At 44.4% G+C, this 22,424-nt stretch overlaps 1 protein-coding gene across 1 annotated transcript; it reads left to right on the top strand.

Annotated features, from left to right (window-relative positions):
• The first annotated feature begins 1,089 nt into the window (after positions 1 to 1,089).
• On the top strand, positions 1,090 to 22,016 carry LOC149353513 (dehydrogenase/reductase SDR family member 12-like). Its single transcript, XM_089582607.1, has 9 exons — positions 1,090 to 1,477; positions 1,821 to 1,954; positions 2,186 to 2,268; positions 2,357 to 2,455; positions 5,937 to 6,018; positions 8,068 to 8,129; positions 10,592 to 10,790; positions 15,255 to 15,392; positions 21,158 to 22,016. Exons 1-9 carry the CDS (start codon positions 1,419 to 1,421, stop codon positions 21,271 to 21,273), a joined length of 972 nt encoding a protein of 323 aa, XP_089438733.1. The 5' UTR covers positions 1,090 to 1,418; the 3' UTR covers positions 21,274 to 22,016.
• Positions 22,017 to 22,424: the final 408 nt, after the last annotated feature.

Genomic DNA, 22,424 nt, shown 5'->3' with positions numbered 1-22,424 from the left:
TCGCGCAATTAGTTCAGAGTATGCAAACTGAGACGCGACGATTACAGTGGCATCATCTGCTTGAAGCGGCAGAATTGTCCCTCTAAATAAAAAATGAAGCAGTTTTGTCGCTCATGCGTCTTGTTATAGGTGATTTAAGATGAAGAGAAGGCCCGGCGCCTCATATTTAAGGACAGTGAACGTACTGTCAACGGTAGTAACAACGACGGATCCAGTCCGAATCAGGGGCGGGTGCTGCTTCGAAGGGCACCGCCATTTTGGAAACGATATTTTAGCGGACGAAAGAGCCACGCACGCTAAAGTCGAGAAATAGCGTACGTAACGCGAGCGTACGGTAAGGCTTGATGCCCGGGGATGGGGGCGGCGGTAGGTTAGCACCAAAAAGGAACTAAATAATTCCGTAATTCCAGGGGGGGGGGGGGGGGAATTCCGGACGCCCATATGTGTGTGTATGTCTTGATTTCCAAGACAGCATATATGCAATTCACACAGTTTCAATTCTCCTCGAAATGCTAGCTGGCACAGCGCTGCCCTGCCCTTGCAAATAAGTTTCCCTAAATATCCAATCGCATGGTTCTAAAATTTCCACCTGGGAGCTCAAGCTGTTATGCGGCAGCTAGCGATCTGACCCAAACTACAAGGCTGCCCTTCCATTCCCCATCCCACTTTCTCCTTTTGGGTATCTAACGGCTCATCGGGCGGACGCGCAGGATCGCAGCGGCTGCCGACATCCTGTACTGAGGATGCCGCAGAGGAGCCCCCAAAGTACCCAAAGATTCGATTTCAATAAATGTCTTTCACCATCCCATACTATCGCCAGAAAAAACTAATATGAGCACAGTAAAAAAGACAAAGATACATTGTTTGATCTGTAACTCGAGCTGGCGCGGACCTGTCGTCCGCTGTCAAGCTCGATTTTTGGTACAGATCTGCACACAGCACTCGACGAACTGCGAAGACATCACGCATGGAAAGAGCCATGGAGGAAAGAAGGAAAAGAGCAGACAACGGAGGAAACCGCACGCACACGTCATGCTGCTGATGAGCATTCCATTCACTTTACATCACCGTACGACAGACGCACTGCAGGATCTACCTTGCGCGCTATCCATGGCTCGTCGAACGTGCTGTTTGTGCAAATATGCGACTCCGATGCAGACGTTTACGCTGTTTGCTTACTTCCACTGCATCACGTGTTTGCTTCCACTAAGCCGTTGCATCTGCGCCGAGGATGCTTGCTCAGAAATGTCACGTAGCGGTTTCTCTGCCGTAATCTGGCTACACTGGGCCTTGCCCTTAAAGCCGTCTGCTGTTCGACAGCACAGTGATATGGAGCTCTCTGGAGGCATACGTAGTCGTGTTTGCCGCTGTTTCTAATAGCTGAAGTTTTTGTTAATGATATACAGCTGTAGTTAGCAATGACGTCTTTTTACAGAAACGTCTTCTGGTTTGCCAAAGGCATGAAAGAATACAGCAGGTAAGATACGTGCGGGGCATATTGCTTGACACATGTTCAACGCAGTTAGCAACTTTTATCTTTGTTTTGTGGAATTTATGCGCCTCGGAACCAAGTGTCAATATAAAACACGCTTTGGGGCAACAATTACGCCAGTTTGAATGCGTTGCAATGAGACCTGACAGTTGCAGTTTAGGGTGTGTCCGCAGGACATACCCTTAGTGTTGGAATACTGTTGACATGTCTTCTTGAACTTGCCCATATCTTTTGCGCGGCCTACGACGTAAAGCGCTATCACTTCCGCTAGCATTCGCTGTTTCGCGAGATGTTTAAGCGCTCTCTGGGTTTGCACTTCAATTTCCAGGAGCGGATTTCGGTCTGCGTGTCGGTCCTTCAACCTTCCAGACTTGGATGTTGACTGCAACGGAAAGGTCTTCATGATTGTTGGTGCCACGGGCACGCTTGGTAAAGTTGTCGCTATCGAACTCGCACAAAAAGGTGGGAAATGTTGCTGTATGTTTAGTGTGCATCCAAATGTTGTGGCTTTATAGCAGTTGTCTTGTTAGTACTAGTTCGAACTGTCAGAATGTATCCATGTCCATCTGAACGATTTTTATTCGTGCAAGCATCCTAAAAACAGGGTGTGTGGCGTTACAGAAAATGCTCACTTTGTCGGGGTGAGGTGTAAAATGACCGAAGCTTGTTCCATGCTCTTCCTTTTACAAACAGGTGGCACTGTGCACCTTGTGTGCAGAAACGAAGAAAAGGCGGAAGCTCTGAAGAAATCAATCGTAGACATAACGGAAAATGAGGTGGGTATTTGCTGGCACAGTGCATCCCTTCCATGTTTTAACGCCATCAAAAATTTATGCAGCATTTGCACAACTATTATTTTCACAGAGCACTGTTGTTGTGCACATCTTAGACATGTCAAATCCACAGGACGTCTTCAGTTTTGCAAAAAGATTCAAGGAAAAGTATGCCATCTTGCATGTTTTGGTAAGTAGGATTTACTCTTTGACTTCTGCTTGTGTGCATTTATCTCTGTGGTTAGTAAAAAAAGAACTAGTTTCAGTGCTAGTTAAAGCATCTGAGATATGCTGTGTGCAGATCGGTGCAGGAATGTTCAGTGTTTATACGGTTTGTCTTCTGGTCTGGAGAACTAATATCATCATCTCTTTTGCTGAGAGCAGTGGGAGGACTGAGTGATATTCACTGTGTACCTTTGTTAATTATTGTTGTAAGTTCTCTTTTGCAGTGTTAATTCTGTGCGACTGTTTTTTTTTTTTATTATTGCGGCGAATATTCATGCTTGAGTCTGAAGAGCGCTGCTTACATTGAGTATTCATTTGGTACAGAACTCAGCTGCTTAGTAATGAAATGATGGCTTACTAGCTGAAGCAGTTCTCATTTCTCTCCGAAACCTTCTACGTCCATGTCCTGCATAAAAAGCTTGACGTGTCAGCTTAGCTTATGTGCAGTCTACCTATGTTGATTTAACCTAATCAGGACATGCCAAGCCCCATTTAACTTTTGTAAATGTTATACTGATGTGTGTGTACAAAACTTCCTGTCAATTAAATCCTTATTTTCTGGAACTAGAGTATAACTACAGTCTTTACCTGGACAAATGATATTACAATACCAGTATACACTGTAAACCCTGATCAACATTGCCTTCAAGCACAAAGAACCATTCTGTCACCTCAGCAGCAATCAATCATGGTTTCTGCACATTTGCAGCCACAGCTGTCGTAGTTGCCACCACTCTCTCAGCCTTGCAGTGTTGTGGAAGGTGTGCAGTGTGCCTGGTGTCAGCTAGTCAGCTGCCAGATTCACAAGGTTGTTTTCATATTGGAAATGTGCATGACTGGCCAATTATATAGCTGTGAAAGCACCAGCCAATTGCAAACTGTTTGTACAGTCATGAGCAGTATGAGAGGGAGTAAAGTTTGAGCATTCATTTATTGATTACTCCATAGTTATCTGTGACAAGCATAGTTTTTTTGTTTTCTAAGTAGCTTTCCTCTTGGAGTAAGATATCCAAAAAGTCATTATTAAATTTGGTGGAGAAATAACCAGAAAAGTCGCAATTTTGTGTTCCCTTTCATACTTCTCATGACTGTACATGCAAGCAGCTTTGTGAATTTGGTCATCAATTAGCTGATGGTAGCTTCCACAACTGATCAGGGAGGTTATACATGTTGTGTATTTGTTGCCCTGGCTCCATCCCCTTCAGTTCTGCTCCAATCCACCTGCGTCCCCACATAGATTTGTGCCTTCGACACTCACTGGAGCCACCTTTTTATTTTGTTTGTCTGTGGGTGTGGCATTTGGTGTGCTTGAAGTGGACTAGGTCAAGCTGATTGCATCTGTCACGGTGGGCCTCAGAACTAGAGAAGAATGTTGGTCTGTTAGTGCCTTTAACTGAAGTGGTAATTGGCAGTGGTGTATAGTTGGTCTAGTTGGCACAGATTAATGAACATAAGAAAACGGCATACTGACGAAGACAGCATAACACAGTGGCCTGTGTTGTGTTGCCTCTTGTTTTGTGCCGCGCCAAGAGTGGCAGAGTTAGTTTTTTGCCCAAGGGGTAGGATATGCACTCTTTCCTCTTCATGTTCTTATAGACTGGTAAAGCTTGTTTGCTAACCGTTAGCAGTTCTCTCTTGTTCATGTTTTGACATAAAGCCTAATTAACAAGATTTTTTGCTCCACAGGACAAGTGGGGCACCTACACTCAGTTTCATACCTCAGGTGCAATATTGTAAAAGGTATGGAAGTAATCCGCATGAAAAAATAAAAGGAGGTATCTTACTCCACGCTTCTTTTGTGGCCAAGTGGACTAAGGCATCAGAAAGCGACAGCTTATTGTCAGCAGCAAGAGCGCATTTAATCAAGCTCATGACAAATGTACCGTGTAATAAGCTTGCAGGCAAAGCATTTATTACTTTTTGCAGACCACGAGGGACTCACTACTTTTTTATTGCAGATATAGGCAGCGCAAACAAGAGTACTAGCTTTGACAGCGTTGCACCTGATGTATGAAATGGAGTATAATGCTAAGAGAGCTATGACCTCAAGAATCTTGATGCCTCTGGCTTGGTTGATAAAATCAAACATTAAAAAGCTGATTTTGTTCGCCGTTGTAATTGGTCAACAAAGTAATAGAGGACGCCGCGGATCGTGGCCAGTGTTATCAACTGCATTTTTTAAAAAGTTGTATCCTATTATAGTTCTAGTTATATTGGGTTCTTCGGCTGAGGCTGTCGTGTGCCAAACACAATGTTTTGTTTTGATAGTTGGATAAACACAGCTGCATAGTACAAATTACAGTAGAGTTTATGCATATTACTCTAATTCAGTTTACAAGAAATTTCTATGTTTGAATGTATACGGGGATTGCTATGGTCTCGAAATTCTCGTGAGGAGGGTAGTCTAAGTAGCAACAAAAGTAACTGAAAAATTGTGAATAACGTTTAAAGTTTCTTTGATTGTGGAAAATTCTTAAAAAGAAAAAGCAGCAGGTTTCATGTATTTTCCCTCGCAGTATGTGCTTGTGATGATCATTCTGAGAAAAAGGGAAGTTGTGCCAGCATTTCTTACAGTGTGTGGTCGACAAAGTCATGTGCATTGCTCTAACTGCTGATATAATACTTACGTGGGTGGAATGATAAAAATTTCAAGTGGTTGACTGAAGTTGTATCATAAATGGTGTTCATTTGAGTTTTAAGGGAATGTCTTATGTATCTAACCAGTGCTGTTCGGGCACGCTATGCCTGTTGCTGAAATATGAACCACCTCCACATTCTTTTTTCTGTTCTGGAGGCTTTCTAGTGCAGTGATAAATATTACGCAATAATGTATACAGCTCATTTGGTCTAAAAGCCGTCGCCGTGACCTAGGATTAACAGGAAGGTCTCAGAAACGAGACTGAAATATTCCCAGAAGTTTCAGATGAAAAAAGAAATTCGCCAGCATTGGGATTTGAACCTAGGTTGGGCATGCAGCGTATATGCTGCAAAGGGTCGTTGGTTCAAACGTGTTAGAGGGGCAACAAGTGAATGCGTGACAGTTAAGTTTGTTGGGGGTGTGTACTGATGTAATTAAAAAAAATGAAAAAAAAAATAAAAGGTGCTATTGCGTCTACTCTTAAGGTGAAGCTTAAGTGCCATCCTAATTTTTCATTTAGTTTTATGCTCATCAGGTTTAAAAAGTTAAGCCCGTGTATTAAACCAGCCTGAAAAATCTGCATAAGGTGAGCCATTCACTTAGAGGTTGCTCTGCTGTTTGGTACTGTTACTGTGTAGTGTCAGTTTGGTAAATCAGGTTTGCAGCTGCGGCATTAGTTGCAGCGTTACTTTTGTGTTCCTGTTCTCCCCACTCCAGACGCAATACTTCTGCATGGCATCCACTGCAATCGGTTGTTGTTGTTCTCCAAAAACTGCACTGATTTCTTTTGCAATGTGCAATTTAACAGGTCAACTGTGCTTCCACAATCACGCAAAACCGAGAAATCGGAGAGGATGGCCTTGAGAAAACCTTTGCCACAAACACACTTGGTGAGTGTAAGGAAACTGCCATTTGCTTTTTTTCAGTAATGAAGGCTCGTTGCTTGATGCGCTGCTAGACTTAAGGCACCTTTGGGTTTGCATCAGCTCAAATGAAAGAAAACCACGTATGCACAGTGGTTTTGCGTTTAACTAAAGCTTGTGCAAAAGAAAAGGGATGACATTCATGGTTTTTTTGTCATTTTCAGGCACTGCTAACGTGAAAAGCATTCTAAATCCTTGTTGTCAGAACAATCAGTTGTACTAAAACTGTATTTACTTGCTAAATTTACACCCTCGTGCAGTTTGCGCACACCTAATTCATTACCCAAACTTTTACTCTTATATTTCACGCTCTGCTGCACCAGACCACCAGCATGCACGTGGGTGCACGCTAGGCAGGCTTGGGAAGATTGGTGCGGCTGTATCGCCGTGTGTGGTTGCTCACTAGCGCTGGCGGTTGCTTTCGCAGACGAGCAGTTGCGCGTTCGCCGGAATCTGAACCTACGAAACCATTTGCTATTCGGTTTGCCGCTAGTCAGCTGGGGGCCGGGCCACACGCGAATGTGCCGTTTTATTGCCCTTGAACTCCATTTGCCTCTGACTGCTGGCTTCACGATCTATCGTTGCGCGTTTATTGCTTTGAGCTGCGCATGCGCCTTCATTCTATCCCGTGGGCATTATGTGGGGCAGAAGGGAGTATGCATCCTATAATAGGAGTCGAAGTTCGCCATGGTGGCTCAGGGGTTATAGGGCTCAGCTGCTGGCCCAAAAGACGTGGGTTCGATCCTAGCCGCGTGGGTCTAATTTTGATGGAGGCGGAATTCTAGAGGCCCGTGTACTGTGCGATGTCAGTGCACGTTAAAGAACCCCAGGTGGTCGAAATTTCCGGAGCTCTCCACTACGACGTCCCTCATAGCCTGAGTCACTTTGGGACATTAAACCCTCATAAACCAAGTTATTGTGACAGGATTCCGGCAGTCAGGAAAACAGCAAACAGGCTTCCAAAAGAAATTGCTTATTGGGCTGACTCGCACCCACAAAGAACTGAACGACTCGGAGGTGGCAGTGAGGGTGGTGAAAAAAATTGGCATTGGCCTAGCTCAGAGGCTAGGATATGCGTAGCGAAAGCAGTTTCGTCTACTGACATTTCGGTAGCGACACGCCGTCGTTGTCGTTCAGCAGCTTGGCGGCGTCTCTTCGCGAGACGTTCCTCTCGTTCTTCTGGCGTCTTCCCGCTTAGTCTTTCTCGCCTCATTTTCACACTGTCGACCGGTCTTGTACCATGCGACGACTTCTGGTTCGGAAGACTCAATTTCACGCAGCCTGTACTGCTGCCGTGACGAGCACGGCCGCTCTCCTTCTTCCATGGTGCGCGTCTGAGGAGTGATTGCATCGCTTCCAGCTTATATCCCAGCTGCGCGGCTCGACTCTGCGCACGAGCACTGCGGCGCAGCGGCTGCGGCGCCATGTTTGCCATGGTGCTGGTTGCCTTTGTAACGGCATATGCCCAGTAGTGGCCATTGGCAGGCACCGCGAAATGCGCTTCTGCTAGCCTAGTGTAGCTTTTGCTACAAAACTTTATTATAGGTGGAGCCCTTATAGTTCAAAATTTCAGAGGTAGCGACAGACGCAAGCAGCTGCATTTCGACAAAGAGAAGTATCTTGTAGCTTGACTGCACTTTGTCACATTAAACTCATAAAAGTTCATGATCTTAACTTGCACTGATCTAGCAAACTTGAGGGATGGCAGTGTTTTAACTGAATATGTTGTTCAATGTTTCAGTGCTGTTTATGTAATGTGCTTTGACGGGTCAGTGGCTATGGGGTTTGGCTGCTTGGTGCACGTTTATGGGTCACTCTAAGTTGCGGTGGTTTCTTCAACAGTGGAAAATGCAAAAATGCCCAAGTACCGAAATTGCGGTGCTTATAAGGCAACCATGAGTGGTTGAAATTTACCTGGAGCCCTTCCCTCAAAGCCCAGGTGTAGCTTTGACAGGGGAAAATCCATTTCTTACTTGCATATATTTCAACTTTGCTTTCACATTTTTTTTTTTGCAGGGGTCCATATCCTGATTACCAACCTGATCCCTTTGTTGAACCAGAGCTGTGAACCTAGAGTGGTAAGCTGAAACCTGGCTCTCGTAGCTTTTTTTTTTCTCCTCCTGTGTTTGGGGCACTTGCTTAAGAAGTATAGCAGCATTTTAATGTGAAATGCAGTTGCCATCACTTTGCACAGGCCTCAGTCTTAGCAGCACTGGTATTCAACTGGTAGCTGAGCACTACTCAGCACTCAGTGGTTACAGCACTCGGCTGCTGACCCGAAACATGCAGGTTCGATCCCGGCCGCGGCGGTCTAATTTCGATGGAGGTGAAATTATCGAGGCCCATGTACTGTGCGATGTCAGTGCTCATTAAAGAACCCCAGTTGGTCGAAATTTCCGGAGCCCTCCACTACGACGTCCCTCATAGCCTGAGTCGCTTTGGGATGTTGAAATCCCCATAAACCCATAAATTGTATGGCGAGAGCTGTTTTGGGAGCCCAGCCTGAGCCATCCTGTGACTGCAGTGTATCAGTTTTTGGCACCGTTCATGGTCAATCCAAGTGGCCAAGTGAGGAGAATAAAAAGGACAACAAAGAAAGAAGGGGGATTAAATGGAGGGGTTCCATCATGGAGATATAAATGGACATGAGGGCTCTTGCTGAATGTTTTAACCAAACAAGCCTAGTTTAGCTGGTAATTTTTTAAGGCATTCAAGTGCTCACATCATCAACATCATTCTGACTCTGCCCACTGCAGGGCAAAGGCCTCTTTCATGTCTCTACAATTAACCCCATCCTTTGCCAGCTGCAGCCACCATATCCCCGCAAAATTCTTAAACTCATCCGCCCACCTAACTTTCTGCCGCTCCCTGCTACGCTTGCTTTCTCCTGGAATCCAGTCTGTTACCCTTAAGGACCAGCGGTTATCTTGCCTTCGCATTACATGCCCTGCCCAAGCCCATTTCTTCTTGATTTCGACTAGGATGTCATTAACACGTTTTTTCTCTCACCCACTCTGTCCGCTTCCGGTCTGTTAAAGTTACACCTATCATTTTTCTTTCCATAGCTCGCTGCGTTGACCTTAACTTAAGCTGAACCCTTTTCCTTAGGCTGCCGCGGTGGCTCAGTGGTTATGGTGCTCGGCTGCTGACCCGAAAGGCGCGGGTTCGATCCCGGCCGCGGCGGTTGAATTTCTTTGGAAGAGAAATTCTAGAGGCCCGTGTACTGTGCGATGTCAGTGCACGTTAAAGAACCCCAGGTGGTTGAAATTTCCGGAGCCCTCCACTACGACATCTCTCATAGCCTTAGTCGCTTTGGGACGTTAAACCCTATAAACCAAACCAAACCAAACCCTTTTCCTTAGCCACATATCAGGTTGACTGTAGGACTGTGGTGGTATTTTAGCAGCGTCCTCATCGCTAACTCATTGACACAGCCATATGTGCTTTTGCACTGGCATCTGCACTGTAATCCAGAGCCTTGAAATGTGAATTTTGAAACTAGGTGAAAGAATGAGCTGGGATCATCAGGTGTCAATCGCAGCCACAGAAACCTATTAGGCACTTGCTGCTCCAGAATTCAGGAAGTTGTGGCAGTGCTAGAGGTCATGTTAACCAATCATCACAAGTTTGATGGTTCATGTTAATCGATTGTTTTCACCATTGCCTCTATGGAAAACTACACAAAGGCCCCCTAGCTATTTGGCTTATCAGAGGAATCAGTTTTATGGTCTTTGCCTTGAAGGGAGTGCACTTTATGTTGATCATGTTGTGTAAGAACCAAATTTATGACCTGTGTATGTCGCATAGTGCTGTACTGCAAGTAGGAATTATCTCCTTATGTCTGCCGTGGCTAACTCATCTCTTGAAGTGCCGCCGTGGTGGCTCAGTGGTTATGGCGCTCGGCTGCTGACCCGAAAGACTCGGCTTGGATCCTGGCCGCGGCAGTCGAATTTCGATGGGGGCGAAATCCTAGAGGTCCGTGTGCTGTGCGATGTCAGCTGAAGAACCCCAGGTGGTTGAATTTTCCGGAGCCCTCCACTACGGTGTCCCTCATAGCCTTAGTCGCTTTGGGATGTTAGACCCCCATAAGCCCATAAACCCAAACTCATCTCTTGAATCCTTCATCTTCATCTCCAACATACGAAGTTCAAAAACAAATAGCTAAATCTGACTGTATATAACTAGAGCAGTTTTCCCACACATCAGTTTTTGTGTGTGTTTGTGAAATTAGGTGTACAAAATCGGCTATAAGGACATCTCTATCTTGTCTCTCCTGATTGAGGCAGGTTCTGATAAAAGCGCTTGTTTTGCCAGGAAAGCTTGTGGATTTATTTTACCTCAGAGGGCAGCGAGTAAGGTGTGCTGATGAGGTGAGACGTGCTTGAGCCATCACTACTGGTTGCCTAGAAAAATTGAGCTGTGGGGTTTGCACTCACCCCTTTACATGAAAAGTGACATCACTGTACCATGATGGGGTACATAAGTGCGCGCGCCTTGTCTTGCATCGAGGAAGCGTAGTTGATATGGTGGCTGGTTGCAGGTGCTGGTCACTTGTGGGAGCCTGCTGATGCAGCGGTTGGACCCAGTGGACCTGCAGTTTGAGTGCATGTTCCCTTTCAATGGACTGGCGGCTTTCACGCAGACCAAGCGGCACCAAGCTGTGCTGGTGGAACACTATGCTGAAACTTACCCAGGCATCCATTTCTCTGTCATGCACCCTGGTTGGCTTGAACCCCAGGGTAGGCACAAGTGTGGCTTGACAAAGAAGTTGTATTGCGCCCTGGTATTGCTTCTTGCCTCGTGCCACCCGTGGCTATAAAGGTTGCTGTGACTTCTGTGTGGGTGCCATTGTGTTGTGTGCAGATCTTCCCAGGAAGCAGCCGTAGTGATAAGCAAATTTCCAGCAATTTTGTTTGGTAAGCTGTAATCATAGAAGCAGTGACTACTCCTTGTGAAGGAATGGCAGTGCAGTGAATTTAAGGGTGTCTTGTGAGTTGCTACCTCCATTGTAGGCTTTATTTGAAGCGTTTTTTTTTTTTAAATGAGCCAAATCTAGGTGCCGAATTTAACCAAAATTCAGCTGTAATTGCTAGTTTGCCTATAGATCTTTGATTTTAAATGCTATCGAAATTAAATGAGCCGCATAACTAGTATTTTAAAGCATATCATGTAACAGCTTCCAGTGAATTGCTATGGTTAAAAAGCTTCCGTTTTTCTTGGTTCCTGTGAAGGTGGATTTGGTTCATTTTGAAAAAAAAAAAAACTCCCCATTTAACCCTTTGCAGGACAGCTTATATTTTTTGCAAAACTGATCAAAAATTTTGGATTGCACGAGCAGATTACATGCGCTGAAACGGTTCTTAACAAATTTGTTAAATGTCCAACTATTTTCAGCATGGTAAAAAAAACAGTGCTTTCCTCTTATTACTTGTCATCACAAACCTTCGGACCAAGTGCACATTATGATCTAGAGTTGTTTCTTTCTATGCAGAAAAAAGGAATCACTTACCGGGCATTTTGATTTTTTTTTTTTCCGGATTGAATATAGCCAAAAACTTGCAACTCGCCCGAAAAAAAGAACAAAATTTCAAGGTCTGGGGTGCTACCTGATTTAGTGGACGTGGCTGAAGCGATTTTTAAACACATCATTGAAGCCTTAAGATAGGTGGGAGCACAATTTAAGTGGGACTGCTGCGTGCCTCTTACGAGCCATTTAAAATAGAGAACAAAGTGGGACATGTGTGTCCCATTGTACCATGAAGAGCTTAAGGTGGCTGGTGTTGAAAATGGTGGCACCTTGAAATGAACCATGTACAGACGAAATGTCGCATAGAAATACAAAAATACTGTTCTCATCTTGTTTAAATAAAGCCGACTAAGATATGGAAATGAGGGGCTCATTGGGATATATACACGAAAGAAGCCGTTGTCATTGAAGCCAAGGAAAGCAGGAGTGAATGTTACTTTTCTTCGTGGTGGTGATGATGAGAGGAAGAAATTGCACAGTCATTTTAGATAAGGCATTTATTAGGGCCCTTCATTTCTGGGTAAAACCTAGTTTTACTGTGAGATGGCGAAAGGAAGAGAAAAGCAGAGATATTCTCCATGCCTGGTGTATTTAAAATGGTCGCTGTGATGTTGAGCGCTTTCGCAGCATGCAAACAAAGGAAGGAAAGCCTCACACTGATGCAAAAGTAGTGCACAGGAGACCATGATGCATGCAGTAAATTAAGTGCAGTAAATGAGAAAAGAAATCTTTAATTTCTGTAGTGCAACCTACCATTACTATATTGTTTTTGAAAGTAATGAGCAAACAATGCAGCATTTTGTGTTCCAAGAAAGATGAGTGCTTGTAGTAAATTGGCTTTTGAAAAAAAAAAGAAAAGAAAAGCCCAAATAATAGAATTTCTTGCTCAATAACATGATTTGTACCCAAATTTGTGCTAAATAAAATTGCCCGATTTTACCCCTCGAATTTCCCACAGGTTCTGTTCCCACGACCTCTATACGTTGCATGCAGTGCTCTACCTACTGAGCTATAGTGGTGGCTGTCTTGCCTTCTACTTTTAAAGGCATTTAACTTGCGTGTAGCCTAGCCTTGAGAATGTTCACCAGTGCCACATCTGACCACAGCAAAGGGCATAGAACCTCCAAGTGCTCATTAAAGAAGCGGAAAGTGGAAACTGTGCAAGAACCCTCTGATTTCCCTATTCGTGTCTGCTCTTAGCATAGTGAGGGTCTTGGTTGTGGTATTCTTGATGCCACAGGTAGCATAAGAAGGTTATTGAGTTTGCAGGTTTGTTTAAACTCTTACTGAAGGAAAAAACACTCTGTTGCTTGACAAATAGTTTTGTTGAAAGGTTCACACCAGAAAATTTGCACTTGGGGTGACTACAGTGGAATGACCAACTTGTGCATGGTAGCTCATTGCAAGAAGAGTTGAGGGACATGTTAAGAGTGTTGAACTTGTCATAAATAGCCACAACAGCTGAGAGGAACCACAGCTTCGCGCATTTTTCAGAAATATGCATCACCGCATGCTGTTTCCATGTGCCACTTCTGTAGAGGCTGTCAAAATAGGAAGGTAAATGCGAGATCGGTCAAAATTTAGGCAGTTAAAGGCAAATGCCTGCAATTTGCAGGCCGCTATATTTTCTAGTGCTGAAGAAGTAGTTGTTTCTTGCTGAGTGAATGGTATCATTGCAAGGAGAAGCTGGTTTTTTTTCCCAAGGAAAAGTTTAATTTATTATGGCAGTTTATATCAGGATGAAGCCTGAGAAATAGGAGTGGAGCAAGCAGAAATGGTAAAATGGTTTTTGCAACAAATTAATTATATAATGCAATGCTATGTTGAAGAGCCCATCACAGCCTCTCTTATCTGTGAATAGTATTGTCGGAAGTAAATAATATTTTTTCTCTTTCTTAATCAGCTATAGTAACATGTAAGTATTTGGCTCTAACGTTGTCAGCATTTCTTCACTTCACATGCAGAGGTTAATCCACTGTTTTTATGAGAAACATGAAGTCAAAATCTTCACAAGACAATGCCAAAACCTTTAATGATATCTTTTCAAAATAAAACCAAAAACAGGACTTGTTTAAATTTTTTCCATGTGTGTGGTATCGTGGTAGATGTTTCCAGCGAGCCATGTTCATCACCTTGCTATACTGTTCACATTAATTTGGACAAGAGCAACTTTTCACCACTCTTCAAGAGGTTGTTTCTTGCTCTAACGTAAGATTATTTGTAGACTTTATGTTTGCAGCAACAACTATAAAGGCCGGAAGTTCTGTCCAGTGTTCAGTTAAATGCACTAAAGTGCTTCTATAGCTGGCCAGCCTTACTTTTGCCATTTGTCCTTGTGTGCATGCAAATACACTTCTCTGACATTTTAAAACTGCCAGCCCTATTTGCTCAGCTAAACTCTGTGCCTGCACATAATTTGGCCACCACCTGAGCTTCTTACGTTCATCTAGCTGTAATCAGTCAGGGGGCCCCCCACCATTATTGGCAAGGGATCTGAGACCTGTGTGCTAGATTGTACGTGCAAGTACATAACTTTTCCATAGAATGTAGGGGCTGCATGGATCCGAAGCAAGCAATTTTTTTTTTATTATTCTTGTCAGTGGTGGTGGAAACATTTCTTCTCTGTCATTTCTAAAATTTCTCTTCTGCGTGTTGACGAAGCAGCTACGCAAAGCCTCCGCCGCTGGCAGGCTCTGTCAAAGGTTGAGGCTTCACACATACCTCGGGTTTTTCAGCTTTGCTAGTGAAGTAGTGGCGTGAAAAGCGTACAACAGAAACTTCAGGCTCGAAGGTGTGTACAGCGCAGCTCAAGCGATGGGGCATCTAACGGTTTCGTGGTGTCATTTTCACGCCTTCGGTTCACGATGGCGTTTAGGCCCAACACTGGACTTGCAGTCTGGCAAAACCAATATGTGAGGGCTAAGCAGGTTACAAGTCGCCGTGCACGCTGCTTTTGGGGCAGCATTTCTCAACCAGCGCTTTGTCTTCAGGCATCACGAGGGATTCGTGAGCCGTCTTGTAGAGTTTGTTCAGCAGTGCGTGGTCCCTCGGATAATTGACCGCTGACATCACTGCTCCAGTAAGGAGGTATCAGGCCCCCTTACAGTGCTTCATGACAGCATACAGTAAGCTCCTTTGTCATACAAGAATAGGTCGAACTGAGATCACTTTTTTTTTCTCACTGAATGCAATTGTTATCGAAGAATTATTAGCAGGGTATTAGTCAACAAAATAATATTTATTGCTATTAGTACTACTACATGACACCCCCTCCCTTATTTAATGCCTGATGGGCTTTAAAGGTATAGTAAATTATGCTATGTGTGAAAACAAAATTTGCTTGCAATACTACTTTGTTTCTTCTCATAGCTGTGTTTCATCTTTAGTTCGAACTACCCATAGTGATATTCGAAAATATTCTATTTGATTTGCACCCAATTTTTTATTATTCGTATTCTCTTTGTAACCAAAATTTGATGTTCGCCTTTAAGAATTAATCAAGCAGGAATGCAGCTTACAACTTTGCAAATCACTAAAGGTTCATTTGTGTGTCGTGTCTTTGTGACCCCCCCCCCCCTAAAAAAAAAGGAAGGAAAGAAATAGACTCGGCATTTCTATACACTACATTTACTGAGGGCCTCGGTGGCTGCACCTGGTGCCCCAACCTTTTGTGCAGGTGTCAAGGAAGCTGTTCCGAAGCTGCTGCGCAAGGTCTCTGTGCGGTGTCGGTCGGTGGAGGAGGCAGCAGACACCATCTTGTGGCTGGCCATCTCCAGGGCCGCTCTCAGACACTCGAGTGGCATGTTTTTTCAAGGTGGGTTTGTATTTGTGCATGAGGTAGTCATTTAATTGGTGTGGCTCGCGTGAAAGCTAATTAAAAGAAAGGAATAACCTTTCTTTTCAAAACGCGCGCCACAAGTGCAGTCCTCCACACACCCGTCTAGTGCGTTCGAACAACGCACACGGTTGTGTATTCATGACAGTCACTGCCTCCTGGCAGGCACGATATAGCTTTTAAAGACATGAGGAGTTAAACACGATCTGTGGCAATGCGCATGCACAGTAAGGTCTTGCTTTGAGCCCTAGGCCACTCGTAAATGACACCAGTGTACTTCCTGGTGGTTCATTCTAGCGCTCTACACAGGTCTGTGGACGACTGTACCATGTCGGACTGACAGAAGTTCAGAGCACACGTTTGAGTAATGGAATGCAGACAGGTGGATCTACCTCTGCCCTGTTGCTCTTGCAAGTGTGCACGCTGCATGCTTTCTTTCTTGCAGTAAGCATGCCATACCAGAGATATGGCTGCTTCAGACATGCATGGCATTGTCATTCCTGTCATACTATTGCCCCCCTAAGCTATTTCCTTCACCCAGAGCAGATGTCAGCCAGCTAGCCTAGGTTTCCAATGTATAGAGTGAACTCTCTCGGGCCTTAACAAAAAAAAAGGGGGGGGGGGGGGGGGGGGGGGGGAGGAGGGAGGGGCTCATTGGTCAGTCAGTAGAGCACTAGTTTTAAAATCTAATGGGTCGATGGTCATTATATATTCTGGCACCTGCTTAGATTTCACATGGGGCTTCTCAGAAATCAGGTAATGGACAACTTGCAGAATAGTATGCACCATCTATAGTACAGTGCATATTTTTCAAGCAAAAACCCTTGTTTGCAGACAGCATTTTCACATTCTTTTTCAAAAAAGAAGGGGGCATCTGTAAGGCCATTGGTCATATATGACCGATGTTTTGAACCTGCCGCTAAAAATTCAAGACAGCACTCCTGGACAGGCTGCCCCATCTAGTTTTCTTCTTTGGTCAGACGCAGTCTCCCGGTCGACAATCATGGTGTCCGTTTCACCGCTCACTCCTCAAAGTGAAAGGTTACACGGAGCACTTTTGTCGGTTCCTATGCTGTCTTTTTTTTTTTTCTTTAGAGTAGTAGCGATGAGTTAGACAAACACGTGAAATGGTCGGATTTCAGTTTCAAATGTGAGACTTCGTCTCGGAGGCACGGGACATCAGCACTTGCTCGCATGTGTTTTGTTTTACCGTTCACGTTGTATTTTATGTAGTGCGCTTTACTTGTAAATAATGTGAGTGGTTTTATTTGGTACTTAAGAGTCTTTGCAACATAATGCCAAGATAGTTTAACCAAATGCGCCAGCAGATTTTTGATTATAAGCATGTCAAGGAAGGCCATGCCCCCTATTAGGGCTTTTTCAGTGTATTTTTTACTACTACTAACCGAACAAAAAAAAAAGAAAACGTAGGAACTGCAAGTTCTGCTGTTGAATAAACAAGACCAGAACTCAGAACAAGTGTAGTGTGCAGCACATCCCACATCTACCTCCACTTCATGTCCTCAGGTGACTGTTTTCTCTAGTGGCACAGCAGTTATATTGCCTAACTTGAAAGGCCACAGAAATTGAAATGTATTGTGTACGCAGCTGAAAATCACAAGAAGGGTAGCTAAGAACTCGTGCAACATTTTGTATACTGCCGAGTCAACTTATAATGGCCGCAGTTATCACGAACGCTCGCTTATTACGAACGAGGGTGTTGCTGCCATCAGGATATGCATTAGGGCAATGGCACTGCGTCTCAGATACAATGAAAAACTGCAGCTGCACACCTCGGTTACAGCAGACACGAGGAGGCGCAGTAAACACGGCCCCGCAGTTGTAAGCCATCGCTTCTTGCTGGAGCTGAGAGCGATGAGCATCTCCTAGCCTCCGTGTCGCCCCTCCCCGCCTCCTACGCAAATTATGCGGCCAGCCAAAAAAAAGCAGAAACAATAAAAATAAATAACAAATTAGAAGTAGGGGACGTATAGAGTGCCGACAAAACTTTCCTATCAGATACGATCATTAGAAACGCATGCCATGAAAAGAGACGCCCATTGCTGGTGGAAAATGCAGTAAGCTTAACGCTACTGGCTTTCTGTGCACGAGCATGAACGGCAACGACTGGTGGTCGCCGTTTGTCATCAGGAAGACAAGGCTTTGGAAGCTACGTTCTTGTACGCTGCGGGCACGACACAAAAGCCTGGATGATGCGCAACTCTTTTTTTTTATTCGAAGAGATTGCCACTGGGCATAAAGTGGGAAGGTCCTTCTCGTGCTCAACAAGCGTGCGTGGCACCACGTGCTAACTTCCCTCACTGTGGTGACCATGCTGTTCTGCCACCGAAGATGATGAGCAAGACCAGCCACTTGACATGGGCATAATTCACATGCTGTAGGTGCCCCATCGGCAGCGTGTAATCAGCACGAACTGATAGCAATTGACCGACCAGGTGCCACGACGTCCCAGTTTGAATTTCTCTGTTCCCCGCTGCGGGATGATAAGGTCCTGTGGATTAAACTGACTGCGGAGTGCATCATGGATTCTGTAAATCAGCATTTAGGAATTCAGGAACAGTGAAGGACGCTGTCGAGCACCTACGATATCGGAAGCAAGTGTATTTGTGGCAACGCGTCGCTGATGTGCAACGGGCCCGACCTGATGTCGCTTGTGATGACTTTGTTGGCGTGGATAATGACATCGACATTGGAAAACCAAACGCTGACGAATATAATAGTACGCAAAGTATGAGAACTCTTGCACTGTCAGGAATCTGACTAGGACGATGACTATAGAAAGTCGACCTGCCACTTGCTACCGTGAGTGCTTCCACTGCGATTACTTATATCATGTCCTTAAAGCAGCTTGTTGGTAGCAAGGTTATTGACGAGGAGCATGTGACTGTGCTGGAGAGCTTGGATAACGCCGTAATAGGGTCTAGTTGGACTAAGCAGGCGTGCATAAAGGACTTACACTGTAGTATTTTTGGCTGTATCGTAGAGTCCACTTACTGCGAACCTCGGATACAACAAACGCAATCCGCACGACCGTCAGGTTCGCTGTAAGTGGGCTCGACTGTATTATTTTTTTTGTAATCAATTTCTGGCTCAGTGCAGCAGCTTATTTTTGTTGTACTTGTACTCTTTTTTTTTTCTGTTACCTGCATATTTAACCTATAAATTTTCTAACTCTAGCGTTTTTTTTTTACAATCAGTAAGCTACAGTTTGATGCATTACAATGTGAAGTGCATTTAGCACTTCTTGAAGAAAAAATTTTGCATTTTAAAGCACTCAAAATCGGTCACTTTTTCGCGGTAAGGAAAGAGTCAATCTCCATGAGAGGGAAGTTGTTGAAAGGGCACAACAGAGTAGCCGATAAAGCTTTCCAGTGGATCCAAAATCCCTACTGCCATGGTGCCATCCCCTCATCAGCTCCCTTCCAAAATCCCTACTGCCATGGTGCCATCCCCTCATCAGCTCCCTTCCTTCCCTTCCAAAATCCCTACTGCCATGGTGCCATCCCCTCATCAGCTCCCTTCCTTCCCTTCCAAAATCCCTACTGCCATGGTGCCATCCCCTCATCAGCTCCCTTCCTTCCCTTCCCTTTGCCCACGCTCGATCTTGAACACCATCAGGACTTCAGGCTCACGCAGATTAGGGGTCATCCCCCTCTCCTTTTTGAAAAAGAATACAATGAAGGGTGACTGACTCATCTCCCTTCACCCTAGCCCCGTTTGTCGGCAGAGCGGGAAGTAAAAACACAGTCTGTGAACAAGGGCTTTTGGTTGGAAAATATCTTCCTATAAGTCAGCTTGCCTGCAGTTCTGCAAAGTTTAATTTCAAATGGCTTTGGCTTGAGTATCAGCACTTAATGTAGAGATGTATATTTCAGCACATATGCGCATACTTAGCTGTGAAGTTATTGTGGTTTACGGTTTATAGGGTTTAGCATCCCAAAGTGACTCTGGCTTTGAGGGACGCTGTAGTGGAGGGCTCTGGATAATTTCAACCATCCGGGGCTCTTTAACGTGCACTTGCATCGCACAGTACACGGGTCTCTAGCAATTTGCCTCCATCGAAATGCAACCGCCATGGTCGTGGGTCAGCAGCTGAAGCTGTGCTGTTATTCAGTGCCCCATTGCTCACTCAACCATCAGAACTGATTTATGCACTCATACACACATTAATATAAGCACGAGTTCGCTTACTCACAAAATTTCATCTTTACTCCCGAGTGATGCCAACGAGTTCTGGAAACATGGCATGTTGCAACACCCTTAAAGGTGCACTAAAGAGGAATCTGAACTTGTCCTTTTACCGCAGGAACTCGATCTGTACGTTCCGAGCATTCTTAGAAACGTTGAATTATTGTCTTGTGCGGCCGGTTTCCTTAATTTAAATCGGATTAAACGTCCCAGCTCCCGCCTTTTTTTTCACTCGCAGCTGAAGGTAGGAGGAGTCAACTAACACATGGAGTGCCTTTCAGGCAGTCGCGTGGCGGCTTTGTTTTCGGTTTTTAGTTTTTTGGGTTTCCCTGAATAAATAGATCCAGACAGAGACTCCATAGCTGCAAAATTAGGCCCACAGAAATAAAAATACGCGTCGACTCTGCTTTTGCCGATCGCAGAGCGGTAAGCCGACACGGGGCTGGCTGAAAAGCCCTCCACGCGTTGGTTGACTCCTACTGTCAGCGGTGAGTTAAAAAAAAAGCAGGAGCCGGGATGTTTAATCCGATTTAAATTGGGCGAGTCAGCCACACAGGACAATAATTCTGAAGTTTTTAAGGATGCTCGGAATGTGTAGCTAGAGTTCCTGTGGTAAAAATACTAGATCACATTCCGCTTTAGTGCACCTTTAATTTTGCATCCCGAATGTTTAACGAGTCTGGCACAGTTTACTGCTATTAAATTTTGCAGTTCACCTGGCCTTAATTGTCCGGTCTCTGTGACAAAGAGCACCTGTGCAAATTTCTGGCATATCTTTTGCTACTTTACATTAAGAGGCACAAGCTGACAACCGTTCTATACTGAAAAGTATTCAGCTTGGAAATTGAAAATACTTGCATAATGGTGCACCAATACCTTTGGAATGAAAAGTGGATACTAGAAGAAAATCTGTCTGCTTGGGACCAACTGTAAACTCCATTCCACCAAAGATGGAAAATGACAGACAAGGAATTCTGATGGTTTCATGGGTGAAGCTATTGCTCATTAATCACCTGGTTTAACTATGCAGTTTACCTGTACCTGTACTGCACTTCTGGAGAGAGTGCATTACAAGCATGAATTGCACAGCACTTTACATTATGTAAAAGTATGCAGAACCAGCCACACACACACAAAAAAAAAGGCAAAAGGTAAAGTTTTTACAGTGACCATTGCTTAACCATGACTGTGCGTGCTACACAAGTCTGTTGTACAACAAGGTTCATTTCATAGGTTTCTGTTCACAGGTAGAGCACTTAAGCCAGTTCTGTCTACACTTGGGCATTTATATATCTAATTTTGGCTAAGACAGAGCACAGAAGGGTTCAAACCAGGCTGCCATTGACGATGAAGCAAATGTGTCCCAAGTAAAGCTGGCTCATTTACTTAGTCATGCCATGTGGGTGGTATGGTTCTTAAAGGCTGAAAATGTTTGTTCCTTAGGCTACATAAAATGTCTGATGGGGCTGTTGTTTCCTTTTGTCACCTGTTTTTTGCCCTCTTACATTGGTGACGCTTGGAACTTTATCATGCAGATAGAAGAACAACTTGCCCGCACATTCCCTTCGGCAAGACGAAGACCAGCGTGGATGACGAGAAGTTTTTCATGAAAAACTTGGAAGACTTTGTGAACAAGCTTGGGCTCTCTTAGCCTAGTATTATGCAGACATGTATGTGACCACTTTGGCAGCTCTGGGGCCTGTCTTACTTAGTCATCCGATTGTGTGCTCAAGGTCAGGGATCCCCCCTTTTTCTGCTGCCACATTATCGCATATAACGAGGTGCAGTGTTCGTGTTTCAATCATTCTTGTACCTGGCATAGCACGGACGTGTTTTCTATGCATTTTGTACACGGCTGCCATGCATTGCTAAACCTCTATATTCTCTGCAGTGCTAAAACCACAGCTTTTTCACTTTTGTCTGTGTGAAGGCTGCAGTAGAATTTGCTGTCTGTTTGCATTCAAGATACGCATGCAATTGCAGTGAAAACAAATCTGCCAGGTTGCTGCCACTAACTCTGCACTTTTATGCCTTGAGAGAAAGATGTGTTCCTGTTGAAGACAGAAATGGTAGATTTCCCCTTTTTTTTTGCCAGCAGAGAGAGTATTGCACCATTTCTGAAATTTAGCTGGGCGTTATATTTCCTATGCAGAACATAGCCAATGCAAGGGACTGAATTCCAGGCTATATTTTTCATGTGGAATGCTTTGTCTGCTTTTGTTGAGCAGCAGTTACTTCCTTAAATGCTCATTGTGTTTACTCATTCGTATATTTATTTGTGACAAAGACTGCTACTTGTGATGTTCCCGTATGTACGTAAAGGCTACAGGCTGTATACATGTGCTTGTGACATTGTGGTGTTAACTGTTTCACAAATATATATTGATACTGTTATGTTTGTGGCCCTGTTGATTCTTTTTGTCCCGGTCACAACCAGAATAGCTTATACAGCACAGCTGAGGTGCTCTGCCTGCGGAAACGAATTTCGAGACAATATTTTAGCAGATATGGTGTGGAAGGGATCACGTCTACATATATATTACCCCCAACAGTTAACGGACCTGTTCCTCACTAGCCTGCCTTACCACTAAGCGCAATGTGGTTGAATCAGATGCTGTAATAGCATAAAAATTTGTCACTTGAGGATAGTTTAGGCAGTGTGCTGGCGTTTTCAGTGAATCATTTTATCTCTAATTCACTTTCATGTGGCTGCACTGTGCATCACTGGTTGAAAACCAACTTCAGCCTAACAATGTAAAAGCAATGTATACGCAATTTGTCTTGGTGACAGGTGCAAACACA

The sequence above is a fragment of the Amblyomma mixtum genome, chromosome 3, assembly GCF_055824585.1.
Source record: "Amblyomma mixtum isolate Tamu chromosome 3, ASM5582458v1, whole genome shotgun sequence".
Taxonomy (NCBI): Eukaryota; Metazoa; Arthropoda; class Arachnida; order Ixodida; family Ixodidae; genus Amblyomma; species Amblyomma mixtum.
The sequence above is the reverse complement of the archived record's forward strand: the minus strand, read 5'-3'. Positions and strand labels throughout refer to the sequence as shown.

Coding starts and splice junctions, on each gene's coding strand:
- LOC149353513 (XM_089582607.1), top strand. CDS start 1,419: ATGACGTCTTTTTACAGAAACGTCTTCTGGTTTGCCAAAGGCATGAAA. Junction 1,478..1,820: donor GGCATGAAAGAATACAGCAG/GTAAGATACGTG, acceptor TTCAATTTCCAG/GAGCGGATTTCGGTCTGCGT. Junction 10,791..15,254: donor TGGTTGGCTTGAACCCCAGG/GTAGGCACAAGT, acceptor CCTTTTGTGCAG/GTGTCAAGGAAGCTGTTCCG.